The sequence below is a fragment of the Phascolarctos cinereus genome, unplaced genomic scaffold (genome assembly GCF_003287225.1).
Source record: "Phascolarctos cinereus isolate Bilbo 61053 unplaced genomic scaffold, phaCin_HiC Scaffold_2;HRSCAF=192, whole genome shotgun sequence".
NCBI lineage: Eukaryota > Metazoa > Chordata > Mammalia > Diprotodontia > Phascolarctidae > Phascolarctos > Phascolarctos cinereus.
In genome coordinates this window covers 256,364,964-256,388,905 of record NW_027555625.1, presented here as the reverse complement: position 1 = coordinate 256,388,905, position 23,942 = coordinate 256,364,964, and the positions used below count along the sequence as shown (strand labels likewise).

At 38.7% G+C, this 23,942-nt stretch overlaps 1 protein-coding gene and 1 pseudogene across 1 annotated transcript; both read right to left on the bottom strand.

Annotated features, from left to right (window-relative positions):
* Positions 1 to 2,243: 2,243 nt before the first annotated feature.
* On the bottom strand, positions 2,244 to 11,962 carry LOC110205321 (trichosurin). The gene is made up of 7 exons (XM_020981850.2): positions 11,768 to 11,962; positions 10,105 to 10,238; positions 8,330 to 8,403; positions 7,752 to 7,862; positions 5,054 to 5,155; positions 4,805 to 4,852; positions 2,244 to 2,455 (listed from the first exon to the last, which is right to left on the bottom strand). The coding sequence occupies exons 1-6, from the start codon at positions 11,876 to 11,878 to the stop codon at positions 4,842 to 4,844; spliced, it is 543 nt and encodes a 180-aa protein (XP_020837509.1). The 5' UTR covers positions 11,879 to 11,962; the 3' UTR covers positions 2,244 to 2,455; positions 4,805 to 4,841.
* An 11,283-nt stretch (positions 11,963 to 23,245) lies between these two features.
* On the bottom strand, positions 23,246 to 23,619 carry LOC110205075 (large ribosomal subunit protein eL33 pseudogene; annotated as a pseudogene).
* Between the last annotated feature and the right edge of the window lie 323 nt (positions 23,620 to 23,942).

Genomic DNA, 23,942 nt, shown 5'->3' with positions numbered 1-23,942 from the left:
GAGAATAGAATAAACAGGGGTAGGGGGAATAGGCTGGAGAGAAATACAAATAGCAATACTAACTGTGAAAAAAAATTGAAGCAAGTTTCTCTGATAAAGACTTCATTTCTCTAACACATAGAAAACTGTGTCAAATTTATAGAAATAAGAGCCATTCCTCAACTGATAAATGATCAAAAGATATAATTAGCTTCCTGATGAAATAATTAAAGCTATCTATAGCCATATGAAAAATATTCTAACTATTGATTGAAATAATGCAAGTTAAAACAATTCTGATGGGGCAACTAGATGGCACAGTAACATAGATCTCTGGCCTTGAAGTCAGGAGGCCTCAAATTCAAATCCGACCATGACGCTTACTAGCTGTGTGACCGTGGGCAAGTCACTTAACCCCTATTGCCTCACAAAAAAAAAGAAAAAAAAACAAACAAACAGTTCTGAGGTATTACCTCATACATATTAGATAAAACAATAGGTCAGAAAAAGTAAATGACAGATGTTGGAGGCATGTGGTAAAAATGAGACATTTATGTACTGTTGATGGAATTGTGAGTTGATTAAACCATTCTATAGAGCAATTTGGAACTATGCACAAAGGCCTACAAAAACATGAATGTCCTTTGATATAGCAATGCCACTACTAGGTCTGTATCCCAAAAGAGATTTAAAAAAAGGAAAAGGACCTATATGTACAAAACTATTTACAACAGGTCTTTTCTGGAGGTAAAGAATTAGAAATTGAGGGGGCTACACATCAATTGGGGAATGGCTGAATAAGTTGTGGTATGTAATTATGATGGAATACTATTGTACTATGAGAAATGATGAACAGGATGCTCTCAGAAAAACCTAAAAAGACTTACATGGGTTGATGCAAAGTGAAATGTACTGAGTACAAAGTAACAGCAATATTGCAAGATGATCAGCTGTCAATGACTTAGCTATTCTCAGCAATGCAATGATCCATGACAACTCTGAAGGACTTAGAATGAAAAATGCTATCCACCTGCTGAGAAAGAACTGATGGTGTCTGAACATAGATTGAAGCAACTTTGGGTTTGTTTGTTTTTTTCACTTTATTTTTCTTGAGTTTTTTTGTCTGTTTTGCTTCACAACATGACTATTATGGATATGTTTTGCATGACTACACATATATAACCTATATGGAATTGCTTGTCTTCTCAATGAGGGTGGGTGGGGAGGGAGAAAGGGACAGAATTTGGAACTTAACGTTTTAAAAACAAATGTTTAAAAGAAAGTCTTACCGCATTTTCCTATAAATCCACATGAATGAGTTTATTGTTTTTGCTTTCTCCTCTATAGCAATTTAATTTCCCTTTCTGAAACTGAATCTTTTAAGTTCTCTATTTGGTGCACTACTATTTTTGGTATTTTTATATTTTTGTAGGCATTACTCTTTTTTCTTTAAGTTCTCATTTTTGCTGGTATATAATTGTGTATTGTAGACCCTGTTAGCTATTTTCAAAAGTTTATCTTTCTTGTGACTTCTCCACATTCATTTTAAATTTTGTTCCCTTGATTTTGTTCCCTCTTTTTTTAAAAATCCAATTGGCTAAAGATATATCAGTTTTGTTAGTTTTTTTTTTCAAAGAAGCAGCTTTTAATTTTATGATATGTAATTGTTTTCCAATTTATCTATTGCTTCTTAAATTTTCCAGATTTCCTCTTTGGTGCATATTTTAAGTTTATTTCTAAATCTTTTATTGAGTGCAATAGTCCTTCCAACAAGACTACCTCTGAGGAGGTCTCAGTCACTACAGTTTCTAGGAGTGGTAGTTTTTCCAAGCATGAGAAGAGGAGACTCATAATAGGATCAGAAATGGAGGGCAAACTACTATGGTAGTTTGAAAAATCTCTCTGAAGAGAGACACAGAGAGAGTTGGAGAGGTCACAGCAACTAGAGTTAGTGGTACTGGAAGAGGCAAATGCAGACAGATGACTCCCTAAAATACTTAGAAACTTCATAGGATATCAACCTTTTTCTTTCCCTTGCTCAAAGCCTAACTTATTACAATTAATGCAGCAGAGGGACTGAATTCCAGCTTCTATATATGTCTTTATCTTTTAGACAAATTAATCAGTTTAAAAGCAAAAAGTCAATTGAAGTGTTTGGATAAACTCTCATAGACCTGAAGAGTCCTGCTACTGTTGCTCAGATATCATTCCTTATCCTCTACCCTAGCCCCCATGCTTCTCAAACAGACTTAGGACAACTGATGCACAGAGTAAATCATTTATTGGACTTTGCAGGAATAGTGTCACCCAAGAGTACTGCCTATAAAGAGTCAGAGCTCAAAGAAGGATACAATTCCCTTGAAACTTGGAGAAGAGACAAAGAGGCCTCCAGAACTTGTGATTATCATGCTGACAATTCTTTGGAGAAAGCAGGTGGGGAGTCCAGCAAGAAAAGGTTACAGTCTCCTGGGAATCCCTAAAAGAACAAAGATAGGAATCTGATTATAAAATATAGTCACAGATTGAATTGGTGGGAAACAATTCCACTTAATAAACATTTGTTAGGTTCCTACTATGTGTCAGGTAGGTACTGTGTTAAGTGCTAGGAATACAAAAAAAGACAATCCCTCCCCTCAAGAAGCTTACAGTCTAATGGAGTGGGGGGCAATATACAAAACAAGTTATATACAAGATAAATAGGAAATAATTAACAGAGGTAAGGCACTAGAATTAAGACGGGTTGCAGAAGCCTTCCTGTAGAAGCTACAAATTTAGTTGGGATTTTTAAAAAAAGTCAGGGAAGTCAGTAGTTGTAGTGGAGGAGAAAGAGCATTCCAGGCATAGAGGACAGCCAGAAAAAAAAATGTTCAGAGCCAAGAGATGTAGTGTCTTGTTTGTGGAACAGCCAGAAGGATAGTGTCATGGGACTGAAGAGTACCTGTTGGGAAGTAAGGTTTGGGAAGACTGGAAAGGTAGAAGGGGGCTTTGAATGCCAAACAGAATGTTTTGTGTTTGATTCTAGAGGTAATAGGTAACCACTGGATTTCATTAGGGGAGGAGAAGTAATATGGTCAAAACTGTGCTTCACAAAAATCACGTTAGTGGCTGAGTTTAGAGAGACTTGAGGTAGGCAGACTCACCAACAGGTCATTTCAATAATAAAGGTTTAAGGTGATAAGAGCCTGCACTAGAGTGGTGGCAGTGTCAGAGGAGAAAAGGGGTCCTATTCAAGAGATATTGCCAAGATAAAATTGGCAAGCTTTGGCAACAGATTGGACATGAGGAGTGAGAGATCATGAGGGATCCAGACAACTCCTACGTTGTGATCCTGATGGACTTCGGGGGTGGTGGTGGTGTTGCCCTCTACAGTAATAAGGAAAGTAGGAGGTGGGGTAGTTTAGGTGAAAAGATAATTAGTTCAGTTTGGGACATATTGCATTTAAGATGCCTACTGGACATCAAGTTCAACATGTCTGAAAGGCAGTTGGAGATATAAGGTTGGAGGTCAGCAGAAACCTTGAGAGGGCAGGATAGGTGGATCTGAGAATCATTAGCATAGAGACAGTAATTAAATATATGGGAACTGATGAGATCAGAAAGTGAAGTAGTATAGAAGGAGAATAGAAGATCCAGGATAGAACCCTAAGGAATACCTATGGTTACAGGACATGATCTAAAGGGGCATCCAGCAAAAGAGACAGAGAAGGAGCAGTCACATAGATAAGAGGAGAACCAGGAGAGAGTCATATTCTAAAAACCTAGAAAGGAGAGAGTATCAAGGAAGATAGAGTGATCAACAGTTTCAAAGGCTGCAAAGAGGTCAAGGAGAACGAAGGTTAAGAAAAAGGTAATTGGATTTGGTAACTAAGACATCAATAGTAACTTTGGAGAGAGTAGTTTCTGGAGAATAAAAAGGGCAAAAGCCATATTGTAAAGAATTAAGAAGAGAATGAAAGGAGAGAATGTGGAGGAACATATCATAGAAGGCTTTGTTTTAGTTTAGCTACAAAAGAGGAAGAGATATAAGATGATAGTTATCAAGAATGGAAGGAGAGAAGCTTGGAACCTGAGAGAGAAATATACATAGTGGAGGCAAATTTGGTCCATGAGAAGGCAAGAGATAAACTGTGGCAGATTGAGCAAATACTATCTGGGATAAATGGATGGTCCATGGAAGTGGAATTGTGAAGATGAGGCCAGAAAAGAAAAAACCAGGAAAATACAATTTCTTGTTCCTGTAACCCCCTCTGGGAAACAGGGACAGATATTTTTTAGGAGAATCAGAGGTGAAATATAATTAAATGGATTGCTAAAATGAAGAATATTTCCCAATCACACGGTGTGAATGCCACTTCCACTCTCACCCCAATTCCTAGCCCTGATCTCCCTCCAGACTTGCATTTCCCAATCCCCAGCCTTGAGCTTATTCCAATCCTCATCAATCTTCAGCACTAATCCCCTTCCACACTCTCCTTAAACTCACATCAGTTTCAAGGGAAGGAGAAGGTAGAGAAGACAAGGATAGAACAAGGAAAGGAGAGGAAGAGAAAAGGAATATTGAATAATGTATATAAATATAGAGTAATTAAAGTAACCATAATCAGAAAGAGAATGTTAATCACCTTCACTTCTCCATTTTAAGCACTTGTGTTAAAGGAATATGTCAGGCTGGCCAAGACATTGGGGACTCACAAAAAAAACAGGGTCTCACCAACCTGATCTATATTTGTCCCCCTTTTTGTGGCTGTCTCCTGAGGTACCCTGTTTTGGTTTTCTAAAGAAGCATGATTCCCAGGGAATAACAACAAAGTTAAATATCACAGACCTGACAGACAGAGTCAGCTTCCTTATTGGTCAAGCTTCTAGCAATGATCTGTGGAGAAAACGCAAGATGCCAATAGTATTTATACCCAAGACCTACTTAGCTTTTGTTTGCCAAAGGGAAGGAAGAGGAATAGAACTTTCTTGGATAATGATAAGGAAACAAATCTGAGAGAGTTTCCATCCCACAGAATCTTTCTTAATGTCATCAAGAGAAATTGAGAACAAGGAGACAGGAATAAACAGAACTTACCAACATCAGATATGTCTAAAATGTTTTCCTTCCTAAATCCTCTGCTTATAAAATCTTCCTCAAATTTTTTCTTGATTTCATTGCTCAGATATGGAGTCCGGCCTGCAGTCAGGGTGAGAGTGAGAATGGTTAGTGAGTCTCTCTCACTGATCATTTACAGATACCAAGGAAAGAAATAGCTGCATGAGAGAAGTAGAGAGACATGGAGAAGGAGTTTATGCCCATTATACAAATTTGGGGATTGGAGCTGTCATGCTGCCTGGTATGAGGTATGCCATTTCATACCTTGAAGAAAGAAGGAGAGAGGATCCCCTAATCACTTGGTAAATCAATCAACAAGCATTTATAAAGCACCCATTATACTTTATATACAGATGTTGTGCTAGAATCTGGGGATAGAAAGATGAGAGAAAGACAAAGCCCACAGGTTTGCAGTCTAAAGGGTATAGAAAGGATATTATATCTTCACAGATAAGTAAATACAAGATAGTTTTCTAGCTATAGATATGATACGACAAATACAATAGTAATTTTGTTGAGTGGTGCACCAGCAACTGGGAAAATCAGGGGAAGGTTTTTTGAAAGATGTGGTACTTGACACAAACCTTGAGGGAAACTTGGAGATCCAAGGAATAGAGACGAGAAAGAAAAGCATCTCAGACAAGTGCAACAAGCTGTGCAGGAGCACAGAGGCAAAAGATGTCTTCTATGAGCAACAGCAAGTTGACCAATTTGGCTGGAACATAGAATATTCCAAATGTAATCAGCCTAGAGAAACAGGCTTGGAGCTAGCTAATCAACCACCTTAAATGCCAAAAAGAGGAGTTTCTATTTTGTGCTGGAGGTAAGGTAACAGAAAACCACTGATGCTTTCTGAGTGGCATAGTACCTTGGTTAGGCCTGTGTTTTAGGAATATCCATTTGGTGGCTCTGTAGAAAATAGGTTTGAGATGGGAGATGCAGACTACAGGGAGAACAGTTAGGTTGGTAGGTCGTTGCAATACTCTAGGTCATAGGTAAAGAGGACAAAAATTAGGGTAAGTATACTTTGAATAGACAGAAGAGAATGGGAGGGAGAAAGAGAGAGACAGAGACAGAAAGACAGAGAAAGAGAGAGAGACTTTGAGGGTAGAATATTTTGGAGGCAGCTGACGGAATATATGGGTGAGAGAGAAGGAAGAGTCAAGAATTACTTCTTGTATGTGATACTATGTGATTGGAGGAGTGGTGATTTTCTAGAAAAGAGAAATTAGAAAGAAGAATGGTTTTAGAGAAAAATATAATGAATATACTTACTGAGTTTGAAATATCAATGGGACATCTATAGAGATCCCTGGGAACTCCAGGGCAAAAGATAATGACTGAGTATATTGATTTGGGTGTCATCTACAGAGAACCTGTGACTGCTGATTGGGTGTGTATGAGAGAGAGAGAGAGAGAGAGAGAGAGAGAGAGAGAGAGAGAGAGAGGAGAGAGAGATGGTAGCCCTGGGGTACGTCTGCACATAGGAATGGAACATAGATAAATTATCCTGCAAAGAGGATGAGAACTGAGTGGGAAGTGTGGAAGTGGAGACAATATTTTTTTTTCCACAAGAGTTTGGCTACGAAAAAAAAGAGAGAGAGATATATAGAATAGTAGCTATAGGAATGCTTGCTATATAAGAATCTGGGATTCAACCCAAACCTTTCACGAGTATAGCAGTGATTGGAGGAACTATGAAAATCCCTGTCAGAGAGATCCTGGTCCCACCCTGGTCCTCCCTCACTCTCTCTGTCTCTCATCACTTAGAAGATAATCACTGCATTGCAGTCATTACAACATGAGAACCATAAGGCATAAAAAATCATAAGTCCAAGTCCCTAACTTCACAGAGGAAGAAAATGTGATTCCTTCAGATGATGTAAGGAGTGGGGAGGAGGAAGATGAGGAATATTTGGCCAATCCTGTCTGATGGAACCTGAAGCTGTTTTGAAATTCAGGATTAAAGTTAAGGTTAACAAGTTTGTGAGTATGAATATAAGAGTTTGATTCTTCCCAGTATCTCTCACCTGACCTGATCACTATCATTTGTTTACCTGGTGCCCTTCTCTTGGAATGACCTTCCAGACCTATCCCTCCAATTCTCCCCTTCAGCTCAAATATCATCTCTATGAAGCTCTACCTAATCCCCCACCAGACATCATCTCTCCCTCCTAGGAACTATCATGACATATTTTTTACTTTCCCATTTTACCTTATCACTTTTTGTGTTAATTTCATTCATTAATGAGTGAATGAATCAACAGATCTTTCTTCTGCTATAAAGTAAGGTCTTTATTAAATAGTCTCTCTGCTCTGTATTCTTTCCCAAGCAGTGTAAGGATTTGCTAAATAAGGTTGGTCATTTATTCATTCATTCAATAAGCATTTATTAATAACTTAGTATATGCCAAATTCTGTGCTAAGTGTCTGAATATAATGACAAAAAATAGACCTCCTGCCCTCAACAAGCTTATATTCTATTAAATTCTAAGACTGGCTGCCTCCAGGGGTCTCAGGGTGATCAATTTGCTGTTCTGGAAAATGCTTTCTTTGTCTTAAACGCTGCACATTGTTGCTGGACTCAGTTTTGGTCACTTGCTTCCTTTCATTGCACATCCTTTTTCAAGGAATGAAGAGGTGAATGAGTGTCAGGGAAGGGTAATAGAATACATACCAAAGAGGTTTGCCACAATGTTCACTTTCCCATCATGGTAGTTATACAAGGTGAATTTGGCATATTCATTTGGCTTAGAGCTTTCATAGTAGACATCATTAGTTCCATAATCTGTGAAATCAGGAGAGGGTAGGGATTGAAATTTCTGATGCTACAAGAACTAGGGAAAAATCTCGATATCTATCTATAGTTGCATGTTAGGTAAAGGAATTTCTCAGCCATCTCGGAAATCCCAAACAAACTATGGTTTTGTTCACAAACCTTTTTCAAGGTATACCTCCCCTCACCCGAGCTTCCTGAGTCACAGAATGGTAGAGATGAAAGGGACATTGGGAGGCCATGTAGTCCAGGTATATCACTTTACAGATGGGGAAATTGAAGCTCGGAAAGGACTTGTGCAAGGTTGCACAATGATTTAGTTCCCATTTTAATCCCATCAAGGCTTATCTGGCCTCTACAGCTATCAGAGGGACAGGAGTGGGAATGAAGGATAGCATTAGTTTGTGTACTCTGGTTAATCAATGGGTCCATTAATTCATTTCAGTGAATAAGACGGAACTTTTCTTGCTCACACTTACAGTTCAATTTAAAATGACGTGCTTCCTTAGTCTTGAAAGCAGTAAGAGATAATGGAATGCATTGGCTGTTTTTCCTGGAAATAAAGATTAGTATTATAATAACACTTCATTTTTGCATAGTGAACTTTGTTTTCAAAATCTAATCCAGAAATTTATGAAAATTGTTTTCAGCCCATTTTTGTTGTTATTGTTTAGTCATTTCAGTCATATCTGACTCTTTGTGACTCATTTTGAGGTTTTCTTGACAAAGACGCTGCAGTGGTTTTTTATTGCCTTCTCCACCTCATTTTACAGATGAGGAACCTGAGGCAAACAGAGTTAAGTTACTTGCCCAGGGTCACACAGCTTATGTCTGAGGCCAGATTTGAACTCAGGTCTTCCTAACTCCAGGCCTCGCACTGTATCCACTGAACTACTTATGTGCCTTCAGTCATTAATATAAAATTATAAACAATGAAGTCTCCTGAGTGACTTCTAATTGCTCAAAACAAAACTATGCTCACTATTTTTAAAATTGGTAAGAATATATTTTATTAAATTCTTATTTTTTGAAAATCTGTGATCAGTATATAGAATACATGTACCAGTTAAGTAAAATATTCATGCAGAAAGTCTGCATAAGCAGATTTTGGGATATTGATTTCATTTGTGAAAGAACAGTACCCAGGTGAATGCTGTCAGAAATCAGATCTGGCTTTGAACCTCACTGTCAGTCAATTAACAAGTATTTATTAAGCACACTCTATGTTCCAGACACTTTGCAAAGCACTGGGATAAAAAGAAAATTGTCTCTCCTTGCCCCAAAAAAGTGACCTTGAGCAAGTCACTTTATTCCTCTGAGATTCAGTGTTTTCACTTATACAATGGGGATAAAAATCCCCTGTGTAATTATGCAAAGAATTTTCTGTAAACTTGAAAGCACTGTGTAAATATGAAATGATGCCATTACTATCTCATTTCATCTCCACAATATCCAGAAAAGATGAGTAGAGTAATAACAATAGCATAGTCCCCATTTAAAAGATATAATTGAAACACAAACTTGAAAAGAGACAGTCATTTAAGCACTAACAGTCAGTGAATGAATAAAGAATAGGACTCAGGCCAGAGTTTTCTCTTCTATGATTTTCTTCCTGGAATCAAGAGTCTGGGAGGACTGATAATCACACATTCCTTCTTGATGTCGATAAAGCATGCCAGGCATTTCAGGCCTTATGGATGAAAGATATTGTCTGTTGATATTGTCTGGTATGACATCACTGTGTCCTAGTGACATTTGCTTCTCTCCTCTATCTCTTCTCTCTATTCTCTCAGCAGAGCTATATCTGTGAACCTATTCTGCCTCCAAATTATGGTGGATGGCTGAGGAGTGATTTAGGGAGTGTGGAAGAGAAAGAAAGAATTGGCTTCCCTAGCTGGTAGTTCAAAAGACCTCATTTGCAATCAATATTGCCCTTCCCTTGCACACACACTTCAAGTCTGTATTTTGCCTTTTTATCAATCAATCCCTTAATATTTATTAAGTACCTATTATGTACCAAGCACTGTTCTAGGAACTGGGAAACAAATAAGAATGAAATAATTCCTTTTTGAAAAGAGCTTACATTAATGTTGTTTCCATTCCAAGCTGGCCCTTCCTGTTTACAAGACTACACAGAAGCTTTGTCACTGACTGATACCTAGGACAAACAAGTTCAGCCTGTGTTGGGAGAGAGAGTCCAGTGCTGCGGCCCAGAAGTCTGTTACTTCCCCCAGCTAACATGAGCAGTACTTACCTTGTCAAAAAGTATACATTCAAGTTGCCATGCTCTATGGTGATATTTTGGATAAAATACCTAAAGGGACCTTCCTCCTCAATCAGAGCTCTGTCACTTGAGGCCAATGCAACAGTGTGCCAGTGTCTAGAAAGCTGTGGGAAAAGGTCTGGGTGAGAATGGAAGCAAAGAAAACACCCTGATCACAAGATCATGGGATTTCAGACTTGGAAGGGACCTTAGCCCAAACCCTTCATTTTATCGATGAAGAAATTGAGGTTCCCTACTTCAATTCTGCCTTAGCATGTATATTTTCACCACGGAAAAGCAGTAAGATTGTTAGAATCAGTTGTTAGGAGATTTGACTTCCAGTCCTGGCTTTAACACTACTTAGCTGTGTGACCTTTGGCAAGATATCTGATTTTTCACTGCCAGTTATTATACATCTTGTCTTTAGATACAACTAACCAATTAGTTTTCTTTTAAAAAAATTTGGAGGGGGAAAGAAACATAAAATTTTCATAAGGAGTAGGGAGTATCCTTATTGGGATCTTAACAGAAACATTCACTTATAAAAGACTTTGACTAATCTTGGGTCCTTTGTCTAACTCTAATCAGTAAGGCCTCCTGGGGAAATCCTCTTCCCTTCTTCTCTGACTGGGTCTGAGATCATTCTCCAAACCATGACAGAATCCATGTGGCATTCAAAATCAGCTCAAATGCGGAAACAAAGCCCCAAGTTACCATTATCATCCTATTGACAAAATCATTTTAAATGGCAGCTCAGTGAAGGAAACCTCCAGGCTCTATGCCTTGGAGTGCCTGGCTCCTCTGTGAGATTTTCTAATATCTATTAGCTCATTTTGTATGACAATAAGAAGCTGAGAGGATAGATTTCAATCAAGGTCCCTGGGATTAGATTTGCCTTTAGAAAGAGCAGTATAATTGAATGACAAGATTTTAGAACGGGAGGGTCTTCAGAGGTTGCCTGGTCTATCCGCTTCATTTGACAAGTACAGAAAGCTCTCCTATAGGATTGTGTGGTCAGGAAGGAGAGGCTGAAACATTTCTCCTTATTCTTTTTTAAAGGATATGCAAATCATAGGCAAATATATATACAATCATGCATCATTTCAGATTCTCAGATTTGCAGACAGCACAACTATTGGGAAGGACAGCTTTGAGTCAGAATACCTTGCAGAGCTGTTGTGAGAATCAAATGAGATAATATCTATAAAGTCCTTTGTAAACCTTAAAATTCTGTATTTGTTGTTATTGTTGTTCAGTTATTTCAGTTATGTTCGACTCTTTGTGACCCCATTTGGGGTTTTCTTGGCAAGGATGCTGGAGTGGTTTGCCATTTCCTGCTTTAGCTCATTTTACAGATGAGAAAACTGAGGCAAACAAGGTTAAGCGACTTGCCCAGGGTTATACACCTGGTAAGTAGCTGAGGCCAGATTTGAATTGAGGAAGATGAGCCTTCCTGACTCCAAGTCTGGCACTCTATCCACCGTACCACCTACCTGCCCCTAAAGTGCTAGCTATTAGAAGACACACATTCACGTATCTTTTCCGTTTTGCCCTATGTCCTGGTTCCACCAGTCCTGTTGGGCAGACGGGTTCTGTTCTCTTTGTCTGTTATTCCTGACCCCACTTTCCCTCCCAACCCATTCCACCCACCTACCTGTGCCCATTTTTGTTCTTTTTCATCTGATAGGTCTTCCTCTGACCTGCTATACTCAGGTTGGAGGCCACAGACCAGGGCCAAGCCCACACTCAGCAGCAGAAGCTTCATCTTTCTGGGGATGGTCTCTGTGCCTGTAGCAGAAGCTGAGAATGTGAGAATGATTCTGGTGAATGTTATGAGTTCCTAGGTCACTTCCTTTTATTCTCCGACATGGGCCTCAGTTCCTGTGACACAGTGGCACTACGGTAACTCCTCCTACTATACTGAATAATACTTCATTCAGAGTCTTTCACCAATAATTACCACTATCCAGTTATCCCAAGAACATCTCAGAATTTTTACATTTCTGAAATGTGAATTTCTAAGAAGAACCAGTGTCACATAGGGCTAACTTCCTGGAATCAACTGTAGAGCTCCCATGAGCCCAGATAGTCCACTTTCTGTGTTTGGTCCCTGGGAAGTTCAGTGACTTAATAATCACTTATTTTCCCAGTAAGTATGTGAGCTTCTTGAGGGCAGGGACTATTTTTGCCTTTCTTTCTATTAGGTCACAGCCTAAACATAGTAAGCCTTAATAAATGCTGGTTGACTACAAAACTCTGCTCTAGGCAATTTACAAGGACTACTCAAAGAAGGATGAGTTCTCTCTGTGAGGGAGCTGATAGTCTATTTGTATGATTTCATCAAACATGTATGAAATGCTTTCTATGCACACAGTACTTGGTAACATGCAAATTTCAGATAAGCCTTGATAATATATGTCTTCATTGAGTTGACAGTCTAGTACACAAGAATGCATTCTAAGTCAAATTTTTTTTTAGGCAATTAGGGTTAAGTGACTTGCCCAGAGTCACACAGCTAGGTAACGTCAACTGTTTGGTCTGAGGACAGATTTGAACTCAGGTCTTCCTGACTTCAGGGCCAGTGCTCTATCCACTGACAATTTTTTTTTTTAGTCGGGATCTATGATTTCAGAGGTGTAAAAAACAGTCAGAGATGAAACTTTCTCTACCAAGGCAAATATTTTGCAATTTAAAATCACAACGAATTACTAGACCCTGAAAATGCTGGTAAATGGGGAAGATCTGAGTTCCTCTGAAGCCACAGCAGCATCTGCTGCTCCCAGCTGTCAGTAATTTCCAGGGCCCATATCAGTGTTGGCCTATTTCACTGACGTTGGTAAGCTAGGACACACAGCTGGGGAAATTAGGCCATATGTATCAAGGAAGAATAGAAAGTCTGATGGAGCAAGTGCAAGATTGTTTTGAAGGAATAATTCAGGAGCTGATAGAGAGAACAGCAATGCTCTATTTACTGTTCTATAGCAAGAAGGAGAGGAGGAAAAGAATAGGCATTCATATAGTGCCTGGGCAGCTAGGAATCAAGAAGACCTGAGTTCAAGCCCAGATCCAGACACTTGCTAGCTGTGTAACATTGGGTATGTCACTTAACCCTGTTTGCCTCAATTTCCTCATCTGTAAAATGAGCTGGAGAAAGGAAATGGCAAACCACTCCTGCATATTTGCAAAGAAAATCCCAAATGGGGTCACAAAGAGTCAGACCAAACTGAACAACATGCCATCTACTATATTTAGCACACATTGTACAACATGTTTTTATAAATGCTTGTTTTATTCTACAAATTAAAAATAAATAAATGTAAACTTTAAAAAAAAATGAATATTTCATTTGATCCTCACAAAAACCCTGGGAGGTAGGTATTATTTTCCTGACATTATAGTTGAGGAAACTGAGGCAAACAGAGATTGTGACTGGCCCAGGATCACACAACTAGAAAATATCTGAAGCCAGATTTAAACTCAGGCCTTCTTGACAAAAGGCCCAGCATTCTATCTACTGTGCCCCTGGCTATGTCTAAAAAATATGGACTACTTCCTGAATATGCATCAAGAGACAAAATAGTGTTGGATGCATCATGAGAAAGTCTAGTTGCTTGGGAGCCCCAGTGAGGTGTGCAAGAGAGACTGTGAGCAGGAAGAGCTTAATACAGGGTGAAATAATAGATTAATAGATGGAATTAATGCAAGGGGAACATCCCCAATCCTGAACCTTGAAACCTATGAGACTGTATCTGGACTCTGGGTACTAATGCTATAGTAGACAATTATAGATAGATAGATGGATAGATGGATAGATAGATAGATAGATAGATAGATAACTATAGATATATTTGATAATTATATAGATAGACAACTAGATATAGTAGAAACTATAGTAGATAAGGGGATCAATGATAACAGTCCAACATGATGTCTGACCTTGACAAATGTCTAATTCCCACCATGCTTACGCCTTGTTCTCCAGAGTTTAGAGAGAGATTTCATACTGTATAGCAAACACCTTCCATATCTTCCATCTTCCCCTCCAAACTCCACACTGATTATAGTCTTCTATAATCACAAGATATTAGAAAGCAGATTTGTATCAAACAAGCTGATACTTCTGTTAGTAGCTAGTAAACTTTCCTGTTCCCCTAATCCCTGTGGTCCACAGTCACCACCTTCAGAAATGAACATGAATTTTCACACACACACACACACACACACACACCTCATTGTTATCACACTTTGTCCCTCTTCTTACATTCAGGAAAACTTAGCACCTCTGTATTGCATCCCTGGTTAATAGGCATAAGTAGGCATATTTTAACAAGGGGGAAGTAAGTAGCCATGGCCAGAGAAGGTCATCTGGTATGTCTTCAAACATGGTTTAGTAGAACAAATGTGATGACCTGGGATGCATTACTCAATCAAGCAAGGCTGAACCTTAACTTACTGGGGGAGGAAACTCACTCCAACACCTCCCCCTTCCAATCAGGAAGTACATCTCCCAGTAAATCCACACCCCTCCTGGTAAGTCAATGCCCTGGGGACAAGCACTGTTTGCCCAGTACTTAACATCTCTCTCTCTCTCTCTCTCTCTCTCTCTCTCTCTCTCTCTCTCTCTCTCTCTCTCTCTCTCTCTCTCTCCCTTCCTCCCCCCCCACTCCACTCCCCTTTCATACTCCTATATCCCTATAGTGACTTGTGTGAATAAATCATTTCAACTCTCAAGCCTCAATATTCTTCATGATAAAATGGTGATGATAATTCTTGCACTGCCTGCCTCATAAAATCATTGAGGAAAAAGTATTCTGTAAGCCTGAAAGCACTATACAAATGTGAACTATTATTATCACTAGTTCATTTTGTCCTCCCAGCATCCAAAGAAGGTGAACAGAGCAGATATTACTGTCCAAAGCTGAAGAAGTATAACTAAGAAAAAAGGATTAAGTGACTTGATCAGAGTCACATAGACAATTACTGAGAATATAAAGACTGAACCTAAGTCCAGAGTTTCTCCTATGATTGTCTCCCTGACAAGGTGTTCAAGGACACTGACTTACTGATACCTTCCTTTTTGGTGTGGATAAAACCTGCCAAGGATTTCTGGTCCTACTAAAGAGCTATGAATCCCTTGTTATTGATGTGCTTATATCATGACCAATCAATATCAGATTGGAATATACTTCTCTCCCTCCTCCTTTACTCTTCTTTCTGTCCCAGGTTGTCTAGCTCTCTCATCACCTTATTCTGGTTTTAATTTTCCCCCATCACAGTACTGACCTTGTCGTTAGCCAGTTCAAACTATACAATATCTTGCACCCTGAATTCCTTGCTACCATGTTTTTCTATTTTGTGGCATATGTATATTTTTGTATGCATGTACATATGTAGACACAGTTATATAAATTTAGAGAGAGAAGTAAAGAAAGGAATAGCAAGTTGCGCATAGTAGATTTGGAGTTTCATGTTTAATTGTCTTTTTGATTGTACTATGTTGTGAAAATGCTTGTTTTATTCCATAAATTAAAAATAAAATAAAAAAAAACACAAACACTCTTATCATTGGTATAGAACATACTGCCATGATGCTACATGACTTCGTAAGGGTCAAAGTTGTGAGAGGTTGGGAGAATAGGGATGTCCTGGCTTTCAGCTTTGAGACACCACAATGCAATTCCAGATTCTCTTCAGAAAAAGGCTCCTGAATAGAAAGAAAGACTTTGAGAAGGAGCGGGAGAGTTGCTGTTTCCTTGATATATTCCTGACTTCTAGCTCACCACATTAGAGAATCTGGGTAATTTCTCCTTGTGTGAGATGAGAGACTCTTTCTCAGCTGAGATGAGATATCTTGCTCCTGCTTCAAGAGTTTATTCTTTCTGTGTATTATAATCTGTATAACTTCTCTGATTTTTAAAAAATAGCTTGAAAAAGCGGGTTTATCTACTACTCAGTATTTGTGGCAGTCTTTGTGTCACTAGCGTTTGATGGGAAGGGAGCCAAGCCTTTAGTTATAGCTTGTAGTATTCCCTCCCCACTGAGATACAGCAACCAGGAAAGTGGCTTGAACCTAAAAAATAATCACGTCCACTAACGACAAGACTATAATTATTAGGGGAATACATAGACATAGTTCTAGTACAGTACCTACTGTTTGAAGAAACCAGAATAGACCAGTCTCATGATCCTAATCTTCTGCTTCCCTCCAGGAAGGAATCAAAGTCTCTCTTTGAGAAAATTCACCAAGATTCTAGAGATATCTATTCCTGCCTCCCTGTGAGCCATATTTAGAGAAACCTATGAGGGTGTACACAGAACCTACATAGGCAATGTTGATACCTACACACCCTATACGAAGTCATGGGAGTTGAAGGATATTTTGTATAGAGAACAGCTAACAGGCCAATTTGACTGAAATGCAGAGTATGTAATGGTAAGTTTTATGAAATAAAAATGGCTGCAGCCAGACTGTCAAAGGAGTGTATGTTTTAAATGTCAATCTACATAGGAGACCTATATTTTATATTTCTAGTTGCCACTGAAAATTCTTGGAAGGGCTGGGGGCACTGATGTGATTAGAGGGGTGTGTGTGTGTGTGTGTGTGTGTGTGTGTGTGTGTGTGTGTGTTTGAATACAAGTTGGGCAGCTTTTATAAAGGATGGATGGAAGTAGAAAAAGACTAGAACTAGGAAGGTCAATTGGGAAGCTATTGAAATAATGTAAGCAAGAGATGATAAGATCCTATACTATGGTAGATGATATTTAGTGGAGATAATGGATCTCTCTACTGTTTTCTCACTACACTCTGTCCTTTGTTTATCTTGTTAGTTCCCTTCACTTCAAATATTTCCTTGAAATGATGCCTAAATCTATATTTCAGGCTATAATCTATCTCCTGAACTCCCTTTAATCAGCTCCTACTGGATATCACCAGCTAGATGCCCTGAATACATATCAAACTCAAGATGGAATCATTACATTTTATTTCTCCTTTCCCCCAACACATTCATCCTTTAAACTTCTTTTTTTTTTCTACTGGTGACACTGCTATATTTCAAGTCACTCAGGTTCACAACCTTTAAATCACCCCTGATTTTTTCTTCTCTTTCACCTTTGATAACCCATCCATTGCAAATTTTGTCCATACTATTTTCACAACATATTTTATATTCTCCTTCTACAGATTTGAAAGACATCTACATAGTTAATATTTTAACTTAAGGGAACTAATTAAACCATCAAAGGAGAGAATGGAGAGAGAGAGAACCATAGAGGGACCAGAACACAGCCTTGTGGAATGCCTAAACCTAACAATTTGACAAAGAAAAGTAAGTAAGAGTGGTCAGACAGTTAGGAGAAAAAATAAGGGAGATTGGTATCACAGAAACCAAGGGAAAAAATATCTAAGAGAGATGACATCAAATATTTTTTTAAAAACTACAGAAAGGTCAAGAAGCCTTTATTTCATATTTCTCCTTTTCAGAAACTATGCCTTTCACATAGTCTGAACTGCAAGATGTTCCATGCATTTCACATTTCATCTCCCTTTCCAAAGCTTTAATGTGAGCCACTCTACCATGTGTGCATTGCATTCTTTCTTTTTCTTTCCCTTTCAGGACCTGAATATTTTTTTCAAGATTCAACTCAGTTGCCACTTAAACTCCCTCTGACCCTTAAGCTGTTTCTGCAAGCTATGTATTACCCAGTCTTGATTTATGTGTAGAACTGCTTTATCTGCAAGTAGAATGTAATCAGAGGATACGTAACTTTGAAGACAAAGAATGATTAATTTTGTTTCTATTTGTTTTTTATCCTCAGCTTCTGACACAATGCCTTGAGCATAGTAAGCCCTTATTAGATGTTTCCTGATGGAGAGCATGCCTCATCCTAGAAAAGATTGGTCCTAGTCACAATACAATAAATACAGGAATTTGAAATAAATAATTTAGTTAGGTTTCTTTTTTCAAGATGATCACTCTAAGGGTTTTCTGTTCCTTTCCCTTTTCTCTTCCTATTTATTTGTATGGAAGAACAAAAATAGTTCTAGTGTTGAAAAGCCACATTCCTACAGATCTTAGCAGTTTGTCAGAAGTTCCTAAAACGCACCTTAAGGTGTGCAGTCAGACATTAAGTAGAAATTATAAGGAATTTCTGACCCTAAGTCAGAAAGTGACAAGGGAACAGGTGAATGGGAACTTAAAGTTAAAAAAAAAAACAAAAACTTCCTACATGGAAGTTTTACTTAGGTACATGACTGCTCTGGTTGCAAAAATATCTTGACCCCTTGGTTGGAGTACTGCTATTTGAAGAGGTGGTACCTTCCTGGAGGACTCTTGATGAAGCCAGAAGCTAGAAGCTGAGTGAGGCTTCACAACTTTATGCCAAGTAGAACCACACCCAGGAGTAACCAACAGCAACCCAGGACCAAAAGAGTACTATCCAGCTGAGGACCCTCAAGCCAATATGGACCAATTTCCAAGAGTTTATGGAGATTACATCCATTCCTCATCTGTATACACACACACACACACACACACCTGGCAAAGACTATACACCATAAAACAGCAAGAGAGAACAAGGATAATTACATAGGGGAAGCAAAGAAATATCACCAGAAGACAACAGGTAGAGGCAGGTGTTGCCTATTGCCACATATGCCTTACCTACGTGTGTTGCCTATGTATGCATCTACTATGGGCCATTCTATGTAATCACCCTAACCAGAAGGGTTCCATTCATGTATACCCTTTCATGTGTATTCACCATGTTTCATTTGTGCCCCTCCAGGCAAGGGGCACCAGTCACTTGGTACCACATGTTCTTTTCTTTGTAATCCCTTTCCCTCCTCCCCAAAAAATGTGTGCTTCTCCATACATGTTCCTTAGATGTACACACTCTTCCCACTAATGATGTGCACATTTGTGGAGAGTATATACTAGGTTATGTAGGGTAATGTTCTATTGCAACCTTTCTTATTATGCTCTTTCACTAAATGCCCTTGCTCAATCCTATCTTCTTATTAACTAAGCCAGCAAAGGGAGTTTCTTAGCTATGGTTTTGAGTGGGCATAGACATAATGAGTACCATGTCTAAGGGGGAATCCACTTGTGAGTGGGAAAGTGAATACATTTCTGAGCTTCCTGTTGTTAATACATGGTGTGAGAAAGTGTTTGAGGGAAGGAATGCAGTAGTTGGAGTGAAGCTGTGCAAGTGGACTCAAAGAGCAAAACAGAAGTCATTAGTAGTGGGTCACTGGCAACTTCTTTGTGATAGGGTAGCACCAGATTGTGGAGGGCCTCAAAATATCAGACAAAGAGGTGTGAATTTACCTTACAAGCCATGAAATACTTTGAGCAGAAGAGAAACAAGGAAATTATTTCAGTGGCAGTGACAAAGGAGTATGGTGGCCCTTACAACTGGGATAGTCAGAGAAAACTTATGAGTCCCAGTAAAGCCATGATTAATGTAAGAAGACTAATGTCAGCAGATTAATTCAAAGTTGGGGAAACCATTCTCTGACACTAATTCCTGTGCTGCTGCTACCAATCTTCTCACCTAAAAGGACCTCCTGAACAATTTTTTGCTTCTCATTCCCTTTCTCTCACAAAGTGGCTTCCTCCTCATCCAGGATGTCATTGGTCCTCTTGAGGGATGAACAACCACTATCAAAAAGCTCAGACACTACAATACAGTTTTTTTAATTTATATACATTTATTTATTTTTAGTTTTCAACATTTACTTCCACAAGATTTTGAGTTTCAAATTTTCACCCCATCTCGCCCCTCCCCCATCTGATTGTGTTTCCACAGTACTTGAATTGTTTCTTTCTGGCTGCTTGCAATATTTTCTCCTTGACCTGGGAACTCTGGAATTTAGCTACAATATCCCTAGGAGTTTTCCTTTGGGGATCTCTTTCAGGAGGAGATCAGTGGATTCTTTCAATTTCTATTTTGCCCTCTGGTTCTAATATATCAGGGTAGATTTCCTTGATAATTTCTTGAAAGATGATGTCTAGGCTCTTTTTTTTGATCATGGCTTTCAGATAGTCCAATAATTTTAAAATTCTTTCTCCTGGATCTATTTTCCAGGTCGGTTGTTTTTCCAATGAGATATTTCACACTGTCTTTTATTTTTTTCATTCTTTTGGCTTTGTTTTACAATGTCTTCATTTCTCATAAAGTCACTAGATTCCATTTGCTCCAATCTAATTTTTAAGGAAGTATTTTCTTCAGTGAACTTTTGGACTTCCTTTTCCATTTGGCCAATTCTGCTTTTTAAGGCATTTTTCTCATTGGCTTTTTGGACCTCTTTTGCCATTTGGGTTAGGTTATTTTTTTAAGGTGTTATTTTCTTCAGTATTTTTTGGGTCTCCTTTAGCAAGCTGTTGATTTGTTTTTCATGATTTTCTTGCATCGCTCTCATTTCTCTTCCCAGTTTTTCCTCTACTTCTCTTACTTTCTTCTCAAAATCCTTTTTGAGCTCTTCCATGGCCTGGGACCAATTCATACTTTTCTTGGAGGTTTTGGATGTAGGAGCTTTGAGTTTGTTGTCTTCTTCTGGTTGTATGTTTTGATCTTCTTTGTCACCAAAGATAGATTCTGTGTTCTGACTTTTTTTTTGTGCAGTTTGCTTATGATCCCAGGCAATTACTTAAGTTATAAACTCTTTGTTAAGGTATGTATGGGTCTGTTTCCAGTGTGGAGAATGTACTGTCCCAAGCTTCAGGGGTTTTGTGCAGCTGTTTTCAGGGATACTTCTAGGGACCTGTAAATTTTCAGTTCTTCCAAGGTGGTAGGATCAAGGGAGAGGTGTTTGCTCCTTTCCTGGCCTGGCCTCCAGTCTATGAGTGGCCACAGGCACTCTTTTCTGCCTTGGAACTGTGAGGAGGATTCTCTCTGTACCACCACTACAAGCTCCACCATGCCAGCACTCCTCCTTGCCCCAAGACCGCCACCCAGAACTGTGACCCAGATCCAAGCACAGGCAAAACAAGAGAATCCTGCCTCAGCACCAGCAAAGAGATCCCTGTAATCTCCCTCTGATCAGCCACTCAATTCCCCCTCCATTTGTGGGCTGAGAGCTCTGGGGACTGAGCTTCTCTCTCACCACAGTCACAGACTTTTCCTACTGGCCTTCTAAGTTCTCTTTGGTGTTCATGGGTGAGAAGTCTGGAAACCACCACTGCTACCCATGATATAGTCCTCTAAGGCCTGCTTCAGTTTCTCTGAGGCCTGCTCCAGTTTAGCTGAGGCATGTTTTGCCTGCATGCCCACACTAAACTGCATTCCTCTCCCAGCCCTGCTTGATAGACCTTTCCAATCAACCATTCAGGTTGTCTTGGACTGGAAATTTGTTTCACTCTGTCTTTTTGTGGGTACTGCTGCTCTAGAATTTGTTTAGAGCCATTTTTTACAGGTATTTGGAGTTTGAGGGAGAGTTCAAGCAAGTCACTGCTTTTACTTCACCATCTTAGCCTGCCCCCCTCAGAGTGGTTTTAATTTGCATTTCTCTAATCAAGAGTGATTGAGTGTTTTTTCCTATGACTACAGATAGCTTTGATTTCTTCTTCTGAAAATTATGTATTCATATCTTTTGATCATTTATCAATTGGGGAATGGCATTATTTTTATAAATTTGACTCAGTTCTCTACTCAGTATATATTTGAGAAATGAGGTCTTTAGCAGAGAAACTTGCTGTATAATTTTTTGATATTGCTTCATTTTCTATTGTACCATTTAGCAAAATGTAGTTTCCCTGATTTTCTCTTTTAATTAAGTCTATTTTTGCTTTTGCATTGTCCAAGATCATAATTGCTATCCCTACCATTTTTACTTCAGCTGAAGCATATTAGATTCTGCTCTCGCCCTTTATTTTAATTCTGTGTGTGAGTCTTTCTGTTTCAAATCTTTCTCTTGTAAAAAAAAATATGTATATACTGTTGTTTTCTAGTTTCTAATCCATTCTGTTATCTGCTTCTGTTTTATGGGTGAGCTCATTCCATTTATATTCATAGTTATGATTACTAACTCTGTATTTACCTTTATCTCATTTTTTTCTGTTTCTTCTCTCTCTCTCTCTCTCTCTCTTCTCTCTCTCTCTCTGTGTCTTCCTCTTCCTCCTCCTCCTCCTTCTTTTACTCCTCCTTCTCCTCCTCCTCCTTCTCCTCGAAAGTCTATTTTGCTTCTAACCACTGCCACCCTTAATCCACCCTCCTCTTTATAATCTCCCCCTTTCTCTTATCCCCTTCCCCTCCTTTTTCCCTATTGTGTAAATTACATTTCTATACCCAACTGAGTGTGTATGTTATTCCTTCTTTGAACCAAATCTGATGGGAGTGAGATCCAAGCATTGTCTGCCACCACCACCCACTTTCTCCTCCATTGTAAAAGCTCTTTCTTGCATGCCTCTTTTGTGTGAGAAAATTTCCCCTATTCTACCTGTTCCTTTCCTAATGCATCCCTCTTTCCCTCCCCTTAATATTTTTTTGGAGATAATTTCTACATAATCAACTAACACTCTTACCCTCTGTCTATGTTAACACCTTTTAATTGCCCTGATAAGAATAGAGTCTCTAGGAGTTATGTATATCATCTTCCTACATAGGAATGTGAAAATTTTAACTTTATTGAGTCTCTTGTGATTACTCTGTCATGTTTGTCTTTTTATACTTTCCTCTAATCTTCTGTTTGGCTGTCAAATACTCTATTCAACTCTGTTCTTTTCATTGGAAATTCTTGAAAGTTTCCCCTGAAAGATTACACTCCATTTTGCTGGGTAGGTGATTCTTGGTTGTAATTGTAGGTCCTTTGCCTTCCAGAATATTATATTCCAAGCCCTGCACTCCTTTAATGTGGGGGTCACAAAATCTTGTGTGATCATGACTGTGGCTCCACAATATTTGAGTGATTTCTTTCTGGCTGTTTGAATTATTTTCTCTTTAACCTGGGAGTTCTGTAATTTGGCTACAATATTCTCAGAAGTTTTTGTTTTGGGATCTCTTTTGGGAGAAATTGGTAGATTCTTTCAATTTCTATTCTACCCTCTGGATATGTTACCACAGAATTTTTCCTTGATAATTTCTTTTTTTTTATGCAAAAATTTTGTAATTTTATTTGATCAGTTTTCATATGCTAGATCCTTGAGGGATAGAGCATCACTCAAGTCCTGTGTCCAATGGCCTTATAAGGAAGGTTGCTTCAGAACTTGGCTTGAACCATTCCACTATTTCCATGAGCTCAAGTAACTTTTCCCCAGATAACTCTTGTTCTGTTTGGTTTCCCACCAGGAGTCAATGTGTTGTTTTTGGCTTTGTATACATAAGCACATCTCTTGCCCAAATAGAATTCAGTGTCATCCAGAGCACAGACTCCTTCAATTTTCAGAAGAGCTCTATGTTCCCTCCAGTTTCATAGGCCTCGCTTGTAGCCAGCAAAAATGGCCTTGGACCACAATCTTCCAGACATTATGCTGTTCTAGAAGTCCTGTTTCCAGCAGGCCTCCCCGGCTCCAAAATTGATAATTTCTTGAAAGATGATGTGTAGGCTCTTTTTTTTTTTTCATAGCTTTCAGGTAGTCCAATAATTCCAAAATTATCTCTTCTGGACCAATTTTCCAGGTCATTTTTCCATTGAGATGTTTCACATTTTCCTCTGTTTTTTTTTTCCCATTCTTTTGACCTCATTTTGTTTTTCTGGTTGTTCCATGGGGTCATGACATTCCGCTTGCCTAATTATAATTTTTAAGGAATTATTTTTTCAATGAGCTCTTATACCTCTTTTTCCATTCGGCCAATTCTTCTTTTTAAGTTCTTTATTTTCAGTGAATTTT